This window comes from Oryctolagus cuniculus, chromosome 19 (assembly GCF_051225735.1).
Source record: "Oryctolagus cuniculus isolate XC-2025 breed Fujian yellow rabbit chromosome 19, ASM5122573v1, whole genome shotgun sequence".
Classification (NCBI taxonomy): Eukaryota; Metazoa; Chordata; class Mammalia; order Lagomorpha; family Leporidae; genus Oryctolagus; species Oryctolagus cuniculus.
Window position 1 is genome coordinate 54,732,393 of NC_142885.1, and position 18,392 is coordinate 54,750,784.

The 18,392-nt window shown below is 42.7% G+C and overlaps 1 protein-coding gene across 1 annotated transcript in view; it reads right to left on the reverse strand.

Moving 5' to 3' along the window:
• The window catches only part of MOSMO (modulator of smoothened), a 64,746-nt gene that overhangs the window by 6,645 nt on the left and 39,709 nt on the right, over positions 1-18,392 (reverse strand). Inside the window, exon 2 of the mRNA XM_002711817.6 lies at positions 3,065-3,277. Within this exon, the coding sequence (XP_002711863.1) occupies positions 3,065-3,277 (213 nt within the window). The remainder of the gene's footprint in view (positions 1-3,064; positions 3,278-18,392) is intronic.

Sequence of the window (18,392 nt, forward strand, 5' to 3'; positions counted from 1 at the left end):
TGAAGTTACTTTAGATCTTAAGATATTATTAAAAAAAATTTTTTTTATTTATTTGACTGGCAGAGTTACAGAGAAAGATAGAGACAGAGAGAGAGGTCTTCCATCCGAAGCCAGGAGCCAAGAGGTCTACCACACGGGTGCAGGGGCCCAAGCACTTGGGCCATCTTCTACTGCTTTCCCAGGCCATAGCAGAGAGCTGGATTGGAAGAGGAGCAGCTGGAACTAGAACTGGCACCCATATGGGATGCTGGCGCTTCAGGCCAGGGTGTTAACCTGCTGAGCCATAGCGCTGGCCCCACAAAAGAAATTATTTTTAAAAGATATTATTAATGTTGATAGTATCTATCATCCTCTGAAAATTAAGTTCTGGGTCCTAAATAAGCTTGTAAAAGATCTAACTTCATACCCTCCATGGCAGATTTCTTGGTGGTGACAGAAATCAGATGCTCTAGTGGAGGGGGTTGTAGACCAGGTCGGCAAAGGACAGAACAGGAGTCAGACTTGAAGAAAGGACTCATCTTTGTTTCCTTTACCCCCACAGACAAGCCCTACCACATGGGGCTCTCTTCTGTGAAGTATTTCCCCACTGTGCACTAATAATGTTCCCCTCATATTATTAGTAAGACTACAGCTGCACTGGAATAGAAATAGAAAGAATATTGGACATTTCCCAGGGCTGAATAGAAACACTAGGGGGAGCCTCATCCCTTTCACAGCAGCCACTGCAGTTGACCAGCTCTGGGCACAGCAGACTTGAAGGAAGCTGAAGAGTAAGGCAGCTCTGTGTTTACTAACATCAAATCCACTCCCTGACATTTTGTTAAAAAGACCAAGGTACAGAGAGTATGAGAAATGTTTATATGTGCATTTATAGAACACACACACACACACACACACACATGTATTTATGTTCTCATGTGCAGCATACTTCTAGTAGGAAACCCCAGAAACTGGTTATCAGTGGTTGCTTCCAGGAAGAATTATTGGATGGCAGGGTGACAGGGCCACAAATGACTTTTCACACGGTTATCCTTTCACAGGCTTTGAATTATGTATCATATTCACATACTATTTCAAAAGATATACCTTAAAATAAAGAAAAAATGTATTAGAAAAAGATATTTTGCATATTATAAAGGAAAATTATATCTGAGCCTCTTAATGTGTTGGTTCGATTACTTTGCTAAATTACAGTCTAGATTTTTGGTATTTAAAGAAAATGTCTTTGTAAATTTCAACTAAATCCAGAAACTAAATCCTTCTTTGATGTTATTCATTCCTTAAAGAATGAATTCTATCTAGATAGTGACTGCATTTATAAGTAAGAAATAAAGACTCAGGGGTCCAGTGTTCGGTAAAGCAGGTTAAGCTGTCATTTGTGACATCTGGCATCCATTAGGAATCCTACATTGGAGTAATGGTTCAGGTGCAGCTGCTCCGTTTTGATCTAGCTCCCTGTTAATGCACCTGGGCAAGAAGAGGATGAGGGCCCACACTACCTGGGCTCCTACCACTCATATGAGAAACCCGGACATAGTTCCAGTCTTCTGGCTTCAGTCTGGCTGAGCCTCGTCCAGAGCAGCAATCTGGGGAGTGAACTAGTGGGGAGAAGATCGATCTCTCTCTCTCTTTTCTCTCTGTCATGTTGCCTATCAAATAAATAAGTCTTTAAAAATTAAAAATCTTTTTTCAAAGATGAAGAATCAGATTATCTTCAAATTCTTTTTCAATGCCCTTTAATTTAGCAGCCCTGTCTCTACAACTGCTTCCAGACCCTACTCTCCAAAGAGCCATCTGAAGGCCTGTGTGACAAGGGAAAGATTATTAGCCTGTTTCATATTGCTTATCATGGGAGGAAAAGCTTCTTGATGTCAAAGGCACATGATCTAAGTTTAAAAATTAAAGGTGATATAGAAAAAAATAAAACAAAAGAACTAAAAATACACACATTAAAAAGTTTCACAGAGAGACAGGAAAAAACAGAAACTCACGAAGAGAAATTGCTATCAACAGCGTTTCTGGATAAATTGAAATTTTAACACTGTAATAGGATATATGGGATTATGTTACCACAGTTGTACTGGTTCTAAAAGAAAATGTCAAGTGAAAGTAAGTTGTATTCCAATACTCGTTTTTCAAACTTAGGCAAACTCAAGATGATTTCTAGGCATTAAGTTTGACATTAAATTCCATAGTACTCTGCATAGGTACTGTTATCTCATTACTTTAGAGCAGGGTCTTTTTTCAACAGTGGCACTACTGCCATTTTGGGCCAGATAATTCTTTGTTACGGGAGGCTGTCCTGTGCATTAGTACACACTAAATGCCAGCAGCAGTCTCCATAGTTGTGACTACCAAAAATGCTTTTTTCAGATATTGCCAAATGCCTGCTGGGGTGAAAAATTGCTTTAGAGAGAAGGAAGCAAGAAAGCAGAGTTACAGAAATATCTTTTCTTTGTGCATTTTTGTTTCCTTTAACTTGTGATAAGCCTCTGGTGTGTTTTGAAATTAAATCAGTTTTGCAAAGTACAAGAGAATGTGTAAATTATAATTTATTACACCCTTGGGCATAGCTTAATAGAGTAAGAAATGACGATAAATATTGAATAACCAAAGTGTTGATTTCTTAATGGTCATATAACACTACACAGCAGAAACTCAAAATCAGTGTTAAAAAGCAAATCACCACCTTCATCTGATTTATAATCTTTATATATTTTTCCTAGGGTTATCTTTATTTTTGATAGAAAAACCAATACCTTCAAGAGGAGGAAAAGACTCAAGCTGTTGGTAGCTCTGAGTCACAAACCTGGCTTATGTCACAATGTGAGCAAAAATAAAATTGATTAAAATAGCATTCATGCAAAGCAACTGAAGTTGTGGACGTCCTGGTCTTGTAAGCATTTTGAAGAACTGATGGGACTGTGCAGAGTCTATCTCTTGACCATACGCAAGTGGTGCTCTTTGATGATTATGAAGTCCTTATTACTGATTCTTGATTATCTTCACAGAAATACCAGTGTGGGCGCCTTCTATACAAATTTAGTAAGCACAGGCTACTTACTTCCAGTGAATGCTATCCATCGAGCATATTTTGTAGCTTCTCTTCGCCAGTGGGAAGCCACCAGCAAACCACATGTGACAGTCAATGAAATGATTCCCATAATGATAAAAAACAGTGTGGTGATCCACTCTGGGGGAAGCCGGGGAGGGATGCACGTCCGATCTCGTCCGTGGATTGTTTGACACTGTCGCACAAGGCCCACAGTGAGTGCTCCTGGGGAGATGCAAAAAGTGGGAATACTTTAATGGAGCTGGAACATCCAGGGAATATTTCCCACCACCTTCCCTTTGGCCCTTAAATATCATTAGTCTCTGTGAGAGTCATTCAAGCATTGACTTCCCTTCAGTCTGCTGAAATTCCTAACGCAGTCACCCTTGCCTAACATATAAAGCAAAAAGTGCATTAAAGAAAACCACACACTTCACAAAAATCACAAAACGCAGTTCTTTCATTCTTGTTTTTTTTTTTAAAGATTTATTTATTTATTTATTTGAAAGTGAAAGTTCCACAGAGAGAGGAGAGGCAGAGAGAGAGAGAGGTCTTCCATCTGATGGTTCACTCCCCAACTGGCCACAACGGCTGGAGCTGTGCTGATCAAAAGCCAGGAGCCAGGAGTTTCCTCCAGGTCACCCATGTGGTCACAGGGGCCCAAGGACTTGGGCCATCTTCCACTGCTTTCCCAGGCCACAGCAGAGAGCTGGATTGGAAGAGGAGCAGCCGAGACTAGAACTGGCGCCCATATGGGGGGCCGGCACTTCAAGGACATTAACCCACTGCACCACAGCGCCAGCCACAAGGTCTTTTTTTTTTTTTTTTTTTTTAAGATTTATTTATTTATTTATATGAAAGGCAGAGTTACATAGAGTGGGAGAGACAGAGAAAGGTCTTTCATATGCTAGTTCACTCTCCAAATGGCCATTAACAGCTGGAGCTGAGCTGATCTGAAGCTCCAGGCTTCCTATGCAGGTGCAGGAGCCCAAGCACTTGGGCCATCTTCTACTACTATCCCAGGCCACAGAAGAGAGCTGGATCAGAAGAGGAGCAGCCAGGACTTGAACTGTTGCTACTTTTACCGGATATGCAACAGTGCCGGCCCCTCAGTCATTCTTTAAACAAACACTTTTCTCAGAATTTATGTCAGGCACCATCTAGGTTCCAGGAAAACTGTGAGTGACCAAGATAGATGAGGTTCCTTACAGGAAGAACTGGGATTTTTCTATTCCCAGATCCCAGACTCACTGTATATTATTTTAACTGAGGAGAAAACTTTTTACAACAATGAAGATGGACTGGCGTTATGTAGTAGGTAAAGCCACAGCCTGCAATGCCAGCATTTCATATGGTTGCTGGTTTGTGACCTGGCTGCTTCAATTGTGACCCAGCTCCCTGATAGTAGCCTGGGAAAAACAGTGGAAGATGGCTCAAATGTTTGGGCCCCTGGATGGAGCTCCTGGCTTGGGCCTTCAGCCCGGCCCAGAGCTGGCTGTTGTCGCCATCTGGTAAGTGAACAAGTAGTCAGAAGCCCTCTCTGTGTGTCTCCCTCTAACTCTTTCTAAATAAATAACTCTTTAAAAAAAAAAAAGTAAAGAGAAATATGTAATATATCTAATCATAAGTAAATACTAGATTAAATACCAGCAGCAATGTATTGATAAAAGTTAATGGGGCTAAGAATATCATTAGTTGGGTCCAGCATTGTGGCACAGTTGGTTAAGTTGCTGTCTACAGCGCGGACATCCCATATGGGTGCCAGTTCATGTCATGGCTGCTCCACTTCCATTTCAGCTCCCTGTTAATGCCCGTGGGAAAGCAGTAGAAGATGACCCAAAGGCTTGGGCGCCTGCACCCATGTGGGAAACCTGGAAGAAGTTCTTGTTTCCTGGCTTTGGCCTCGTCCAAATGGTCCAGCCCTGGCCACTGTGGCCATTTGGAGAGTGAACCGGCAGATAGAAGACCTCTCTCTGTGCCTCTCACTCTCTCACTGTAACTCTGCCTTCAAATAAATGAATGAATCTTTTAAAAACAGGAATATTTAAGTCATTTTATATCAAATGCAAACAAAGGTTAGAGAAATTGGTAGATCTCCCCTCTCATTTCCTAAGTGCACTAACTTTTATACAATGTACAAGTGTTCACTTTGCTAAACCCACCACTGCAATGCTGCAACAAAGTATAGGGCAGATTTTTTTTTAAAGATTATTTTATTTCAAAGTCAGAGTTACATGCGAGAGGTGAGAGAGAGAGAGAGAGACAGAGAGAGAGGGGAGGGGAGGGGAGGGGAGGGAAGGGAAAGGAAGAGGAGGGAAGGGGAGGGAGAGAGGGAGGGATAGAGACAATCTTCCATCCACTGATTCACTCCCCAAATGGCTGCAACGACCAGGGGTGGGCCAGGCCAAAATCTGGAGCCAGGAGCTTCATCCAGGTCTCCCATGTGGGTTCAGGGGCCCAAGCACTTGGGCCATATTCTACAGCTTTCCTAGGCACATTAGCAAGGAGCTGTATCAGAAGTGGAGCAGCTAGTACTTGAACCAATGCCCATATGAGATGCTGGCAATAGCAGGCAGTGGCTTAACTCACTGTGCCACAACTCTGGCCCCACAAAGGCAAATTTTAAAGTCCCTCCCCTTTCATGTTAAATAACATGAAAGTCATTTTTGTACAATATCAAGCGTTTGAGTGGAAATGTTGTGACACAATGGGTTAAGCCATCACTTGGGATGCCAAATCTATCAAGATTGCCAGTGTGATCTTGGCTACTTTGCTGCTTCTGCCTTTGATCAGCTTCCTGCTAATGTGCATTCTGGGAGGCAGAAAGTGATGGGTTAAGTACCTGGGTCCCTGCCACCTACACGGGAGACCTGGATGGAGTTCTCAGCTCCTGGCTTCCACCTGGCCCAGCCCCGGCTGATGTGGGCATTTGAAGAGTGGACCAAGGCCGGCACCGTGGCTCAATAGGCTAATCCTCCGCCTTGCGGCGCCGGCACACCAGGTTCTAGTCCCGGTCGGGGTGCCGGATTCTGTCCCGGTTGCCCCTCTTCCAGGCCATGTGGCCCGGGAAGGCAGTGGAGGATGGCCCAAGTACTTGGGCCCTGCACCCCATGGGAGACCAGGAAAAAGCACCTGGCTCCTGCCTTCGGATCAGCATGGTGTGCTGGCTGCAGCGCGCTGGCCACGGTGGCCATTGGAGGGTGAACCAACGGCAAAGGAAGACCTTTCTCTCTGTCTCTCTCTCACTGTCCACTCTGCCTGTCCAAAAAAAAAAAAAAAAAAAGAGTGGACCAGCAGATGGAGGATCTCTCTCTCCCTCTGCCTTTCAAACAAACATTAAAAAACCAAGTGCTTGGGGCAGGTGCTGTGGCATAGCAGGTGAAGCCACTGCCTGCAGTGCCGGCATCACAAATGAGCGCTGGTTCAAGTCCTGGCTGCTCCACTTCTGATCCGGCTTTCTGCTATGGCCTGGGAAAGCAGTGGAAGAAGGCCCAAGTGCTTGAGCCCCTGCACCCATGTGGGAGACCTAGAAGAAGCTCCTGGCTCCTGTCTTCAGATCAACACAGCTCTGGCTGTTGCAGACAACTGGGGAATGAACTAGCAGATGGAAGCTATCTCTCTCTCCTACTCTGTCTGTGTAACTCTGACTTTGAAAAAAATACATCTTAAAAAACAAACAAACAAACAAAAAAAAACAAGTGCTACTTTTCCATAAGAATTTTTCCATGTCAAAATTAAGGAGCCCCTCTATCAAATTTGAGATGAATTAATTTACTGAAACTCAAATCAGGAAGGTGAAAGAGTAATTATTTTCTCTGCTTCCCTACTAAGAATGATTAAAATATTGATTCTGAACAAAACTGCTTGTTTCCCCTTGTACGAGCAGCTGCAAATCAGAAAACAGTTACCAAAAACACAAGAATAGAAATTTTTGAAGCCACTGAAAACATAACAGCTTTCTGGCTCTTGTTTTTCAGTCTGCATTTTCTGAATATGAATACAAATTAAAAATAAAAATGACACTGAGTTAAAAAATCACAGGACTTGCCATGAATCAGGGCCTTCTATAAAGAGTCAGTAGAATTCCTAGGAGCATTTTGGGAAGCTGCTGTGGTAGAAGCAGACCAGGGCTGGATCTGCGTAGAAATGTATTTGTGGGTAGGTAGTGCTTTTGAAGGAAGATGCTTTTGTGCAACTTTTATTTTGTCATTGATATATTTTTAAAAATAAAGCAATGTGGTGAGAGAAAATGACACAAGAAATCAGTTTTATTCTCAAAATTGACTTATAGTCTTCTTTTCCTCTAATGCTAAATCTGACCATAACTATAGAGAGGAAAATGATAAACTAATACTTTTGCTCCCACATGATCTAATAGTTAGATCTAGTGATCTCTACACAGGTACAAACAACCTTATAATTATGGAACTGTCATGAACAGGATGAAGGCAGATGGGACAAAGTGAGTAAACCTCACCATAACGTCATCCATGCTGCTTGGAGCTGAATGACTTCATAGGCCAAAGAAATGTACCTCAGTACACATTTTTGAACTACTGCTAACCTTTAAGTTTCACAGTTACTGCATGAAACCAAAAGAGGGTGATAGGGCAGGGGTGTGTAGGCATCAAAGTGTTGCATGACTGTACTTAAATTGAAACACTAAAGAGTTTCCCTGGGGGAAAAGCAACCTGGAGGAGAGAAATGTCTAATTATGATAAAGCATTTTATTATAATTTTAGAAATAAAGAAGGCATTCACAGCAGTGCCCAACAACTCCTAACAGAAAACTATTCCTGGCCAGTCAGCAAAGACTTCTAACAAATTAGTTTTTTGTTATCATTGTTCCATTTATTTTTTAAGCTTCATCTTTTAAAAATTATTTCATTTTATTTGAAAGGCACACACACACACACACACACACACAGAGTGAGAGAGAGAAGAGAAGAGAGAGGAGAGGAGAGAGGAGAGAGAAAGAATGAATCTTCCATCCACGAATTCACTCCCCAGATGCCCAACAGCCAAGACTGGACTAGGCCCAAGTCAACAGCCCAGAATAGCATCCAAGCCTTCCACATGGGTGTCAGGGACCCAAGTACTTGAGCCATCACCTGCTGCCTCCCTGGGTGCACATTAACAGGAAGCTGGATTGAATACAGAGTAGCTGGGACTCAAACCAGGCACTCTGATATGGAATGCAGGCATCCCAACCAGTGACTTTAACCACTGTGTTATTAAACATGTTATTGCTGGACTGGAAGAGGAGCAACCGGGACTAGAACGGTGCCGCAGATGGAGAATTAACCTAGTGCGCCATGGCTCTCTGCCGTGGCCTGGGAAAGCAGAAGGTGGCCCAAGTGCTTGGGTCCCTGCCCTGGCACGGGAGACCAGAAGCACCTGGCTCCTGGCTTCGGATTGGCACAGCTCCGGCTGTTGAGGCCATTTGGAGAGTGAACCAATGGAATGAAGAACTTTCTCTCTGTTTCTCTCTCTCTTACTGTCTGTAACTCTAGCTGTCAAATAAATAAAATCTTTAAAAACAAACAAACATGTTATTGCTACAAAAAACTGCAGGCAACAAAAGACCCTGTGACAAAATGCAACACTGACCTCTTAACAACAGCAGCTTCCTTCATATACAAAAGATGTTTAATTGGTTACCCTACAAATCAACAGAACTTAAGATTTAAATCTGAATTTTTTTTTTTTTGCTGGTAAATATTAAAAGTCATAGGTTCAGGAAATCATAATGAAAATATCTCTCCTTCAAAATACTTTGAGGGTCTGGTGCTGTGGAGCAGTGGGTTAAAGCCCTGACCTGAAGCACCGGCATCCCATATGGGCACCAGTTCTAGTCCCGGCTGCTCCTCTTCCGATCCAGCTCTCTTCTGTGGCCTGGGATAGCAGTAGAAGATGGCCCAAGTTTTTGGGTCCCTGCTCTCACTTGGGAGACCAGGAAGAAGCTCCTGGCTCCTGGCTTCGGATTTGCACAGCTCCGGCCATTGTGGTCACCTGAGAGTGAACCAGCAGATGGAAGATTCTTTCTGTCTCTACCTCTCTCTGTAACTCTTTCAAATAAATAAAATACATTAAAAAAAAAAAAAGAAAAAAATACTTTGAGTATCCTTATGTTGCCTCTCTCCATTTATGGACATAGTGAGGAATATTAGGGATAAAATTTAACTTAACCTCCTGTGCCTGGAGACTGGTAAGTTTTCTAAGTAGGACTGCTTTTATCTTCTCCTGCTGGCATACTACACCAAGTAAATATAAACAGAACAAGTAAGACAATGAAAATTACATCTATGCTGTCTACAAACCAGCTGGAAATAACCTGACAGATGTTTGATGTTTAAAGTGCTAGGGGCCAGCATCGTGAAGTAGTGAGTAAAGCCACTGCCTGGGACACTGGCATCCCATACAGGCGATGGTTTGTGTCCTGGCACTCCACTTCTGATCTAGCTCCGTTAATGCACCTGGGAAAGCAGAAGGAGATGGCTCAAGTGCTTGGTCCCCTGCACCCACGTGGGAGACCCAGAACAAGTTCTTGGCTTCAGCCTGGCTCAGCCCTGGCTGTTGGTGCCATTTGGGGAATGAACCAGCAGAAGGAAGATCTCTCTCTCTCTTCTTTTTTAACACTGACTTTTAACACAAATAAATAAATCTTTAATTTTTTTAAAAGAAGCACTATACTCCTGTATTTGCAAAATTCTTAATCACAACAAATCAAGACCAAGCATTTAGTAGCTCTATTCTGGAAGAAAGGAAAGCTAATGCTAATGGACAAGCAGAAGGCATAAGGTATATAAGAAAATCAACACACAAACATTTTATTAAGCATCTCTTAGCACTGTTGTTTTGGTCACAGATTCCACAACTAATACCATCACATTTTCAGTGATAACATACTTTGTTTAACTATATTATACAAGGCCTAGTGCAAACAGTGTTTTGGCCAACATTGTTATTAAAATTCATTTTCTTAAGACTCTAAGCCAGCAAAATTTATATCATAGTCACATATTTTCCGTAAAGTAACTACCTGGTGGAATCTCTGGGGATGCCTACGCTGCTACTGGTAAATATTGTAAATTCCAGGTTAGCATCTAAACTCTCACCACTGAATTATGTCCTGCTTGTAGATTCATATCCATCACTCACACTGTCAAGATCTTTTACTTCTCCTAAATTTGTTCACACATTTAGTCTGTATCATTCAATTGTAACCTCACTTTCCAGATAGCTTCTTTTTACTCCAAATCAAACACCATCTTTTTGAAGAGGAAACTACACCTTCTATGTCAGTGGAAAACCCCAAGATGACTGCAGCAGTGAGTACAGAGCAGGAATTAATAAGCATTTGGTGGGTTTAAATGAATTAAAAACAAGCTAAATTTAAAGCCATCCAGTATTAAGTATGCTCTTCTACAGAACTATCTTACTCTGGTTCCTATAGCATCCACTAATTCTTTTCTGATAGAACAGGTATTTTGCCTCTTGGAGGGGCCAATTCCATTCCCCAAACAGCCAATCCATCTTTACTGTGCAGCTGTTTCCTAGGTAACCAATCCAGCCAAATAAAAGATTTGCACACAATAGCAAAAAGGAAACCAAACTAGGACTACAGCATCCAGCATGCCTCTTAGTATCTCACTTGTGTATCCTAACACACAAAAAGGAGAAGTCTTTATGAGTCTTACCCCATTTAGTGAGGGTGTCCTAACTAAAGAGGCTTTTGACACTCATCACCTACAGATCTAGACGCTGCAGAAACAATTTAGCACAACCAGTCTGAGCATGCCTGCTGCCACAGTGAGGATAATTATAAGGCCTATCATCACTACTTGTAAAAGCAGTGTCACAGAAAGTCTGTAACACAGCACTTGTAAAGCAAAGAGGCACACACCCACCAGAGACCTGTCTGCATGAATCATATGAAGTGCTTGCCAACCTGGCCAGAAAGAGTGTTCCCCTGTGGGATTGGATCTGAGCAAAAGTGGTGAAGGTAAAATTTGCAGCTGCCTGCTCCATGTCCCTGTTCCGTTCTCCTCCCACTCACTGCGTTGCCTTCCTCTCAGGGGCTTTCCCTGTCAGCTCTAGGCAGTGTAATCTGGCCTGCCCCACCTGCTGTGGATCTCTTGCTCTATTTTCCCCCTGGGGCTCTAAAATCTCTTCTTGGCAAACTAGCTCAGTGGTTACACATACCAAACAAATGCTTTGTCCCAAATGTCTTAATGATTGAGAAATGCTTAACGTGGTGCTTTTCCCAAGAGCATTTGCATTTAAGGGACGATATTCCAGTTTAACTGAACTTATGAAATTTCATACCTTAGTGACAGGTAGGTTGATGAAATAGGAGACTTGGGGCGGAGAGGGGACATGCATATAGAAATGCACGCTTCTCTGGGTAAGCCATGACCTGGCAGCTCAAATGTTAAGTGAGCAGAAGTATAAGCACAGAACAGCAAAGTCTATAGGTGACTCACTGACCCAAACAATACTGTATCACATGACTGCAGCAATTTAAACTCTTTGTAAATCCGTGTGTTGCCCTCCTTGGAGACAGTTTCTATCGACTGCATTTCCTCTTCCTGTGTACAGGCCATATACTTCTGTTTCCTTGCAAGATTTGTAATTTTTAGTGGAAAATTAGAAGTTTTAAATAATGTAATGTGACAACTATGGAGATTAAATCCCTCCCTTGCCCAGGATTTGTTGTTGCTACTGTTTGCCTATTGCCTTTCCTGGAATCATTCCGTATTCTTTATTGTGTGTGACCTCTGAAGTTTCTGGTTCCATTAGTTTCGTAGTTAGTTAACGGTTTAAACAAGATTTCCTTAAATGCCTTCAACTAAAACGTCTCTCAACCCTTGCAGAGGAGCTTTCTATGTGTTCCAGCTGGCAATTAACACTCTGCCTTGGTCCTCACTTCCTACTCACACAGAGCCTCAAGGCTGGCTAGCAGTGTGGTTTTAGGGTTTCACAGTTCTCTCTGAGCATGTGTGTGTCCTGCTAGAGTTCCAGGAATATGTTGGAGATTTTCAAAGACTCCTATGAACATTCTGTTCTCTAAGCTCTGAATTTGTTCAAATAAAGACAAGCCTTGAAAATGGAGATTTTCAGGGCTGGCACTGGTGTAGCGGGTAAAGCTACCTCCTGCAGTGAAGGCATCCTATATGGGTGCTGGTTCGAGTCCTAGCTGCTCCATTTCCGATCTAGCTCTCTGCTATGGTCTGGGAAAGCAGTAGAAGATGGCCCAAGTCCTTGGGCCCCTGCAACAGCATGGGAGACCTGGAAGAAACTCCTGGCTCCTGGCTTCGGATTGGTGCAGCTCTGGCCATTGCTGCCATTCGGGGAGTGAACCAGAGGATGGAAGACACCCCCCGCCCCGCCTCTCCTCTCTCTGTGTAACTCTGATTTTCAAATAAATAAATAAAGACATAGAAAATAGAGATTTTTCTGTTAGCTGCCAGACAGATAAAAAAGTATCAACTCTGGGGATGGAGTTGTATTTTTTTGTTAAAGGTCTTCCATCTTCTGGTTCACTCCCCGAATGGCAGCAACGGCAGGAGCTGGGCTGACCTGAAGCCAATAGCCAGTGGGCACAGGGGCCCAAATGCCCAGGCCATCTTCCACCACCCTTCCAGGCCAACAGCAGAGAGCTGGCGCCCACATCGGATGCCAGTGCCACAGGCATGGTCTCAGCCCACCACACCACAGCACCGGCCCCTCTGGGGATGGAGTTTTAAGGAAGACACTAAGCCCTTTGCCCTCTTAGAGGGTTGCTGGACTGCTGCTTTCAACAGCTGCCATAGCTGCAAGGCTACTGACTTTCGGAGCCACTGGGGAGAAGGAGTTAGGATTGGCACAATGTAAACTGCAACAAAACTTTCTGTTCTTACCAATATTCAGATGATTTTCTTGAGTAAATGCTCCATGGATATTACAAACCTTTAGTTAATTTCCAGAGTTCTGATAATGTTGATCTGTTTTTGCCAGGGTTCTCATTGCTTTTACAGAGGAATAGACATTTAGAGGTCCTTCCTTCACTGTTACAAAAGGTAAACCCAAGAGCTCACAATTTGAATCTCAGCTTTGCCACAAAGCAGGCAAGTAGTTTAATCTTTTTTAAATTTTTATTTACAAATTTTATTTACTTGTTTATATTTATTTGAAAGGCAGAGAGCCAGAGACAGACAGAGATCTTCTAATCACTAGTTCACTCCCCAAGTGCCCACAACAGCTGGGGCTGGGTCAGGCTGAAGCTAGGAGCCTAGAACTCAACTGGGGTATCCAAATGGTGGCAGGGACCCAAGTAGGTGAACCATCCCCAGTTGCCTCCCAGGGTGAACATTAGCAAGAAGATGGAAAGGAGCTAAGAGTGATATTGGATGCAGGCATTCCAAGCTGTCTTAACTGCTACAGCAAATGCCCATCCCTCACTTAATCTTTATTACATTTTTAAATTTATTAATATAGAGAGAACAGATTTCATGAATTTCATAGATAGGATTCCAAGAACTCACTAAATCTTTTTAAGTAAGCCTGCTTCAGCCGAAAAATAATTCAATCTACCATTTGGGTTTATGTGAGAATTAACAAAGGTGAATGAGACAATACCTGTAAAAACTGGGATTTCAAGCACTGAATAACTATCACATCTTTTCAGGAAAGGAAATCAAACATTTTTGTTTTGGCTTAAAAATACTAAAGAGGGGGCCGGCACTGTGGCTTAGCAGGTAAAGCTGCTGCCTGAAGTGCCAGCATCCTATATGGACGCCAGTTCAAGTCCCGGCTGCTCCACTTCTGATACAGCTCTCTGCTATGGCCTGGGAAACCAGTGGAAGATGGCTTGAGTCCTTGGGCCCCTGCACCCACGTGGGAAACCTGGAAGAAGCCCCTGGCTCTTGGCTTCAGATTGGCGCAGCTCTGGCTGTTGCGGCAATCTGGGGAATGAAGACCAGCAGATGGAAGACCTTTCTCTCTCTATCTGCTTCTCTATGTAACTCTGCCTTTCAAATAAATAAATAAACCTTTAAAAAAAAATACTACATAGGACAGTGGTAGATACTCACACTCAACCCAGTAGCATGTTATGAAGCTCACATTCCCAAAGAAAAAACATGGCACTGATGGCTGGTAAGACAGTCATAAAAAGTACTCAGAACAGTATGCTCCAGGTCTATTGACTCTGATGTAACATTCAGGTTGAAGACTATGCACAGGCAAATTCAGACAGACTGGGATAAAATTTCTATGGACAAATTTTATGGGAATAGCAATGCTAGAACTCTGAGATTGAGGATGATTTGCTATTGATATAACAAAACCACAAAATGTTTTGCTAGCAAGAAAAAAAATTAACTTTTGGGTTTGATTTTCTTTTCCTTTACACCCTACTAGCTGCTCCCCCTATCCTTATTTAAAAGACAACTACGAGAATGGATGCGGCTGTTAAGATGCTTGTGTCCCACACTGTAGTACCTGGGAAAGATTCCTGGCTCTGGCTTCCAACTCCAGTTTCCCGCTAATGCAGGTCTGGGGTGGCAGTGGTGATGATGGCCCAAGGAATTGTGTTCCTGCCACCTGACGTTAGTGCCAGTTCAGTCACTGCCATTGTGGGCATTTGGGGAGTGATTCAGCATATAGGAGCTCTCTTCCTATCTCTGTCTCCTGAATACATAAATAAAATTTAATAAAATAAAAGACAACTATTACTAGCTGTTTCTAAGGGGGACTATGGGTCCAAGGTCATTTATAGCTGATAAAATCATGCCCAACACTGCCCTCTCATTGTAGTTTGTTTTATCAGCTCTTGGCTTTGACTCTAATCTCATGAATACATTAAACACAAAGTGGCAGTGAAACTATTTTAAAATCAGCCTTATTGACAAGTAAGACATGGTACCAGATTCTGTCCTCAGTTTGCCTCTGCCAATCACTGAGGCTCTTAAAATATAATGTGGAGTGGGCATTTGGCACAGTGCTCAAGACATCATTTGGGACACCTACATCCCATATTTGAGTGCCTGGGTTACAGTCCTGGCTCTGCTCCTAATTCTAGCTTCCTGCTGATGCACACTGTGGGATGAAGCAGGTGATGGCTCAACTGAATGAAGGCCCTATCACCTGCACAGGAGATCCTGATCGGATTCTCAGCTCCTGGTTTTGGCCTGGCTCAATCTTAGCTACTGCAGGCATTTGGGCAACGGTCTAATACATAGGCGATCTCTCTCCCTCTCTATCTTCCAAATAAATAAAAATTTGGGAGGGAGATATATGAAGAACTCATTACATGTTTACACAGTCTGAAGAGTGTGTAGAAAATATGCAGAAGGAGGGGTCTGGAGCTATGGTGTAGTAGGTAAAGCCACCGCCTGCAGTGCTGGCATCCCATTTGGGTGGTTGGTTTGAGTCCCGGCTATTCCACTTTTGATCCAGCTCTCTGTTATGGCCTTGGAAAGCAGCAGAAGATGGCCCAGGTCCTTGGGCCCCTGCACCCATGTGGGAGACCCGGAAGAAGCTCCTGACTCCTGGCTTCAGGTCGGCTCAGCTCCCGCTGACACGGCCGATTGGGGAGTGAACCAGCAGATGGAAGACCTCTCTTTCTCTGCCTTGCCTTCTCTCTGTGTAACTCTGACTTCCAAATAAATAAATCTTTGGAAAAAAAAGAAAACATGCAGAAGGGTATTCATCATACTACTAAGAGTGACCTCCTCTGGTTGAGTAGGACTAGAGGTGAAGTGGGGAGCAGGGTCAAGAACTCTTGTACTTTCTACCTTTCTATCTGAGCATTCATAAAGGCATCCAATTCTGACCTCAAAGGAAAAAGGTGCTTGCTTTATATTTTCAAATTCTAAAATGTTCAGAGTATTTCATATTAAATTCAAATGACATGTACTAATTGCATTTATAGTACATATACACTGCAGTCTTTCAATCATGCATGAATTGAAGCACATGCACTGGATCTAAAAGATATTATGAGTACACCAAAGAAATTAACAGTAAACCAAAACAAACCAGATAAAGTGAAAATAGAATTTAAACTCCAATGTCTGAATTTGCTATACAATTTCAGTGAGAATATCATGAGAAACCCCATAAAGGAGTTCAACAGATTATACTGGACACCAGTTGTTTCTCCTCTGACTGATTTGGCACAAGAAATCCTATTATTTACCTAAATGAATAATCTCCATGTTTCATATGCAGAAATGACCTGGTTTAAGACATGTGATATAGATAAAGAGAATAAAAGTTAAACATATTTGGTATGCCATATAGTTTTGGTGGGCATAAAAGTACCACAGAATTATGTGCAAAAAGATTTTAGTATAAAGACTGCACATTAGTGACTCTACAGTTTATGGACCATGATCAAAAAGAAATAAATAACGCAGCAGATGAGAACAGCTTTCAATCACATGAAACTCCTAGCCAAAAGCAGTCATAAAACTTGAGAATTTAGCAATGAAAGGAATCTCAGATGTCATCTGTCCTAATTTCCCCAAATTGGGGTTTAGAGAATAATAAAACCCAGAGAGAGTGAATGATAAATTTAAGGATACAAAGTAACTAGTAGTGCTGAGGCTAAGATCCAGATTTTCAATTACCCACTTTAAAATTATCCTCACCACATGATGCTAACTTCCCTGAACACCATTCATTGAGAAAAGTAAATGAACAGTATTTCTAAAAATACCTTCAGGAACATTCAGACTTCTATCAGAGCAGACTTAATTACAACTTTGCAAGCACAGTGATAGTGCGTCTAAGAGAAATGCTCATGGGAGATCAACAAATATACGAAGAGGGAGATTATGTCTTTGGGTTTCTCCTGGAAGGTTACAGGAGCAACTCCCTTGGGTTCTATTTACTCTAAAATGTAAACTCTGCCCACACTAGCCACTCTTTCTCAGAAATGTTCAATGAATACCCTATCCCTAGCTCATTCTCCTCATTCTTTGTCTCAAGAAGCAAAGGATCCCCCTTTGCTCTTATACTGTCTCTGAGGACTCTTTTTATAGTCTCCTCTCAAACATCAAATTGAGTGCTCATGTTTGTTTAGTTACCACATAGCCCAGAAAACGTGCACCATCACTTTCTGAAAAAGCAATGTGTAGGGTAAGTCACAATAAGCAACCATCTTGAAAGTACAGTAAAGGGGGCCGGCGCCGTGGCTCACTAGGCTAATCCTCCGCCTTGCGGCACCGGCACACCGGGCTCTAGTCCTGGTCGGGGTGCCGGATTCTGTCCTGGTTGCCCCTCTTCCAGGCCAGCTCTCTGCTGTGGCCCGGGAGAGCAGTGGAGGATGGCCCAAGTGCTTGGGCCCTGCACCCCATGGGAGACCAGGATAAGCACCTGGCTCCTGCCATCGGATCAGCGCGGTGCGCTGGCCGCAGTGGCCATTGGAAGGCGAACCAACGGCAAAGGAAGACCTTTCTCTCTGTCTCTCTCTCACTGTCCACTATGCCTGTCAAAAAAAAAAAAAAAAAGGAAAGTACAGTAAAGGGTCCATTTTATGATCCCAGGTCTGTCAAAATAACTTTTTAAACTAGCTGATATTCCAGTATCTTGGTTACAGAAATTCTTTGATATTCCAATGTTAAATAACTTCAAACCATTTCTGCAATAAATTATATTCCAATTTACAGGGGCAGGTGCTATGGTATAGGTGAAGCCTCCACCTGCAAGGCCAGCATCCCATATGGGCACCAGTTTGAGTCCCTGCTGTTCCATTTCTGATGTAGCTCCCTGCTAATAGCCTTGGAAAGCAGTGGGGGATGATCCAAGTGCTTGGGCCCCTGTACCCACTAGGGAGACTCAGAGGAAGCTCCTGGCTCCTGATCAGCCCAGCTCTGGCCATAGCAGCCATTTGGGGGTGTGAACCAGTGGATGGCGGTCCTCTCTCTGTGTCTCTTCCTCTTTCTGTAATTCTGCCTCTCAAATAAATAAATCTTTTTTAAAAATTTACATTAACTCTCTGATACTAAATCAAATTTTAACTATTTAGTCATACTTGTTGTCTTAAATGTATCTGTATCAGATGCTAGAATTCAGGCTGTGAAAGAAACAGGAAAGTGAAGAGGCAACCGACAGAATGGGAGAAAATATTTGCAAATTATGCAACTTGATAAAGGATTAATAACCAGAATCTACAAGAGATCAAGAAACTACACAACAACAAAACAAACAACCCACTTAAGAGATGGGCCAAGGACTTAAACAGACTTTTTTCAAAGAAGAAATCCAAATGGCCAACATACACATGAAAAAATGCTCAGGATCACCAGACGTCAGGGAAATGCAAATCAAAACCACAATGAGGTTTCACCTC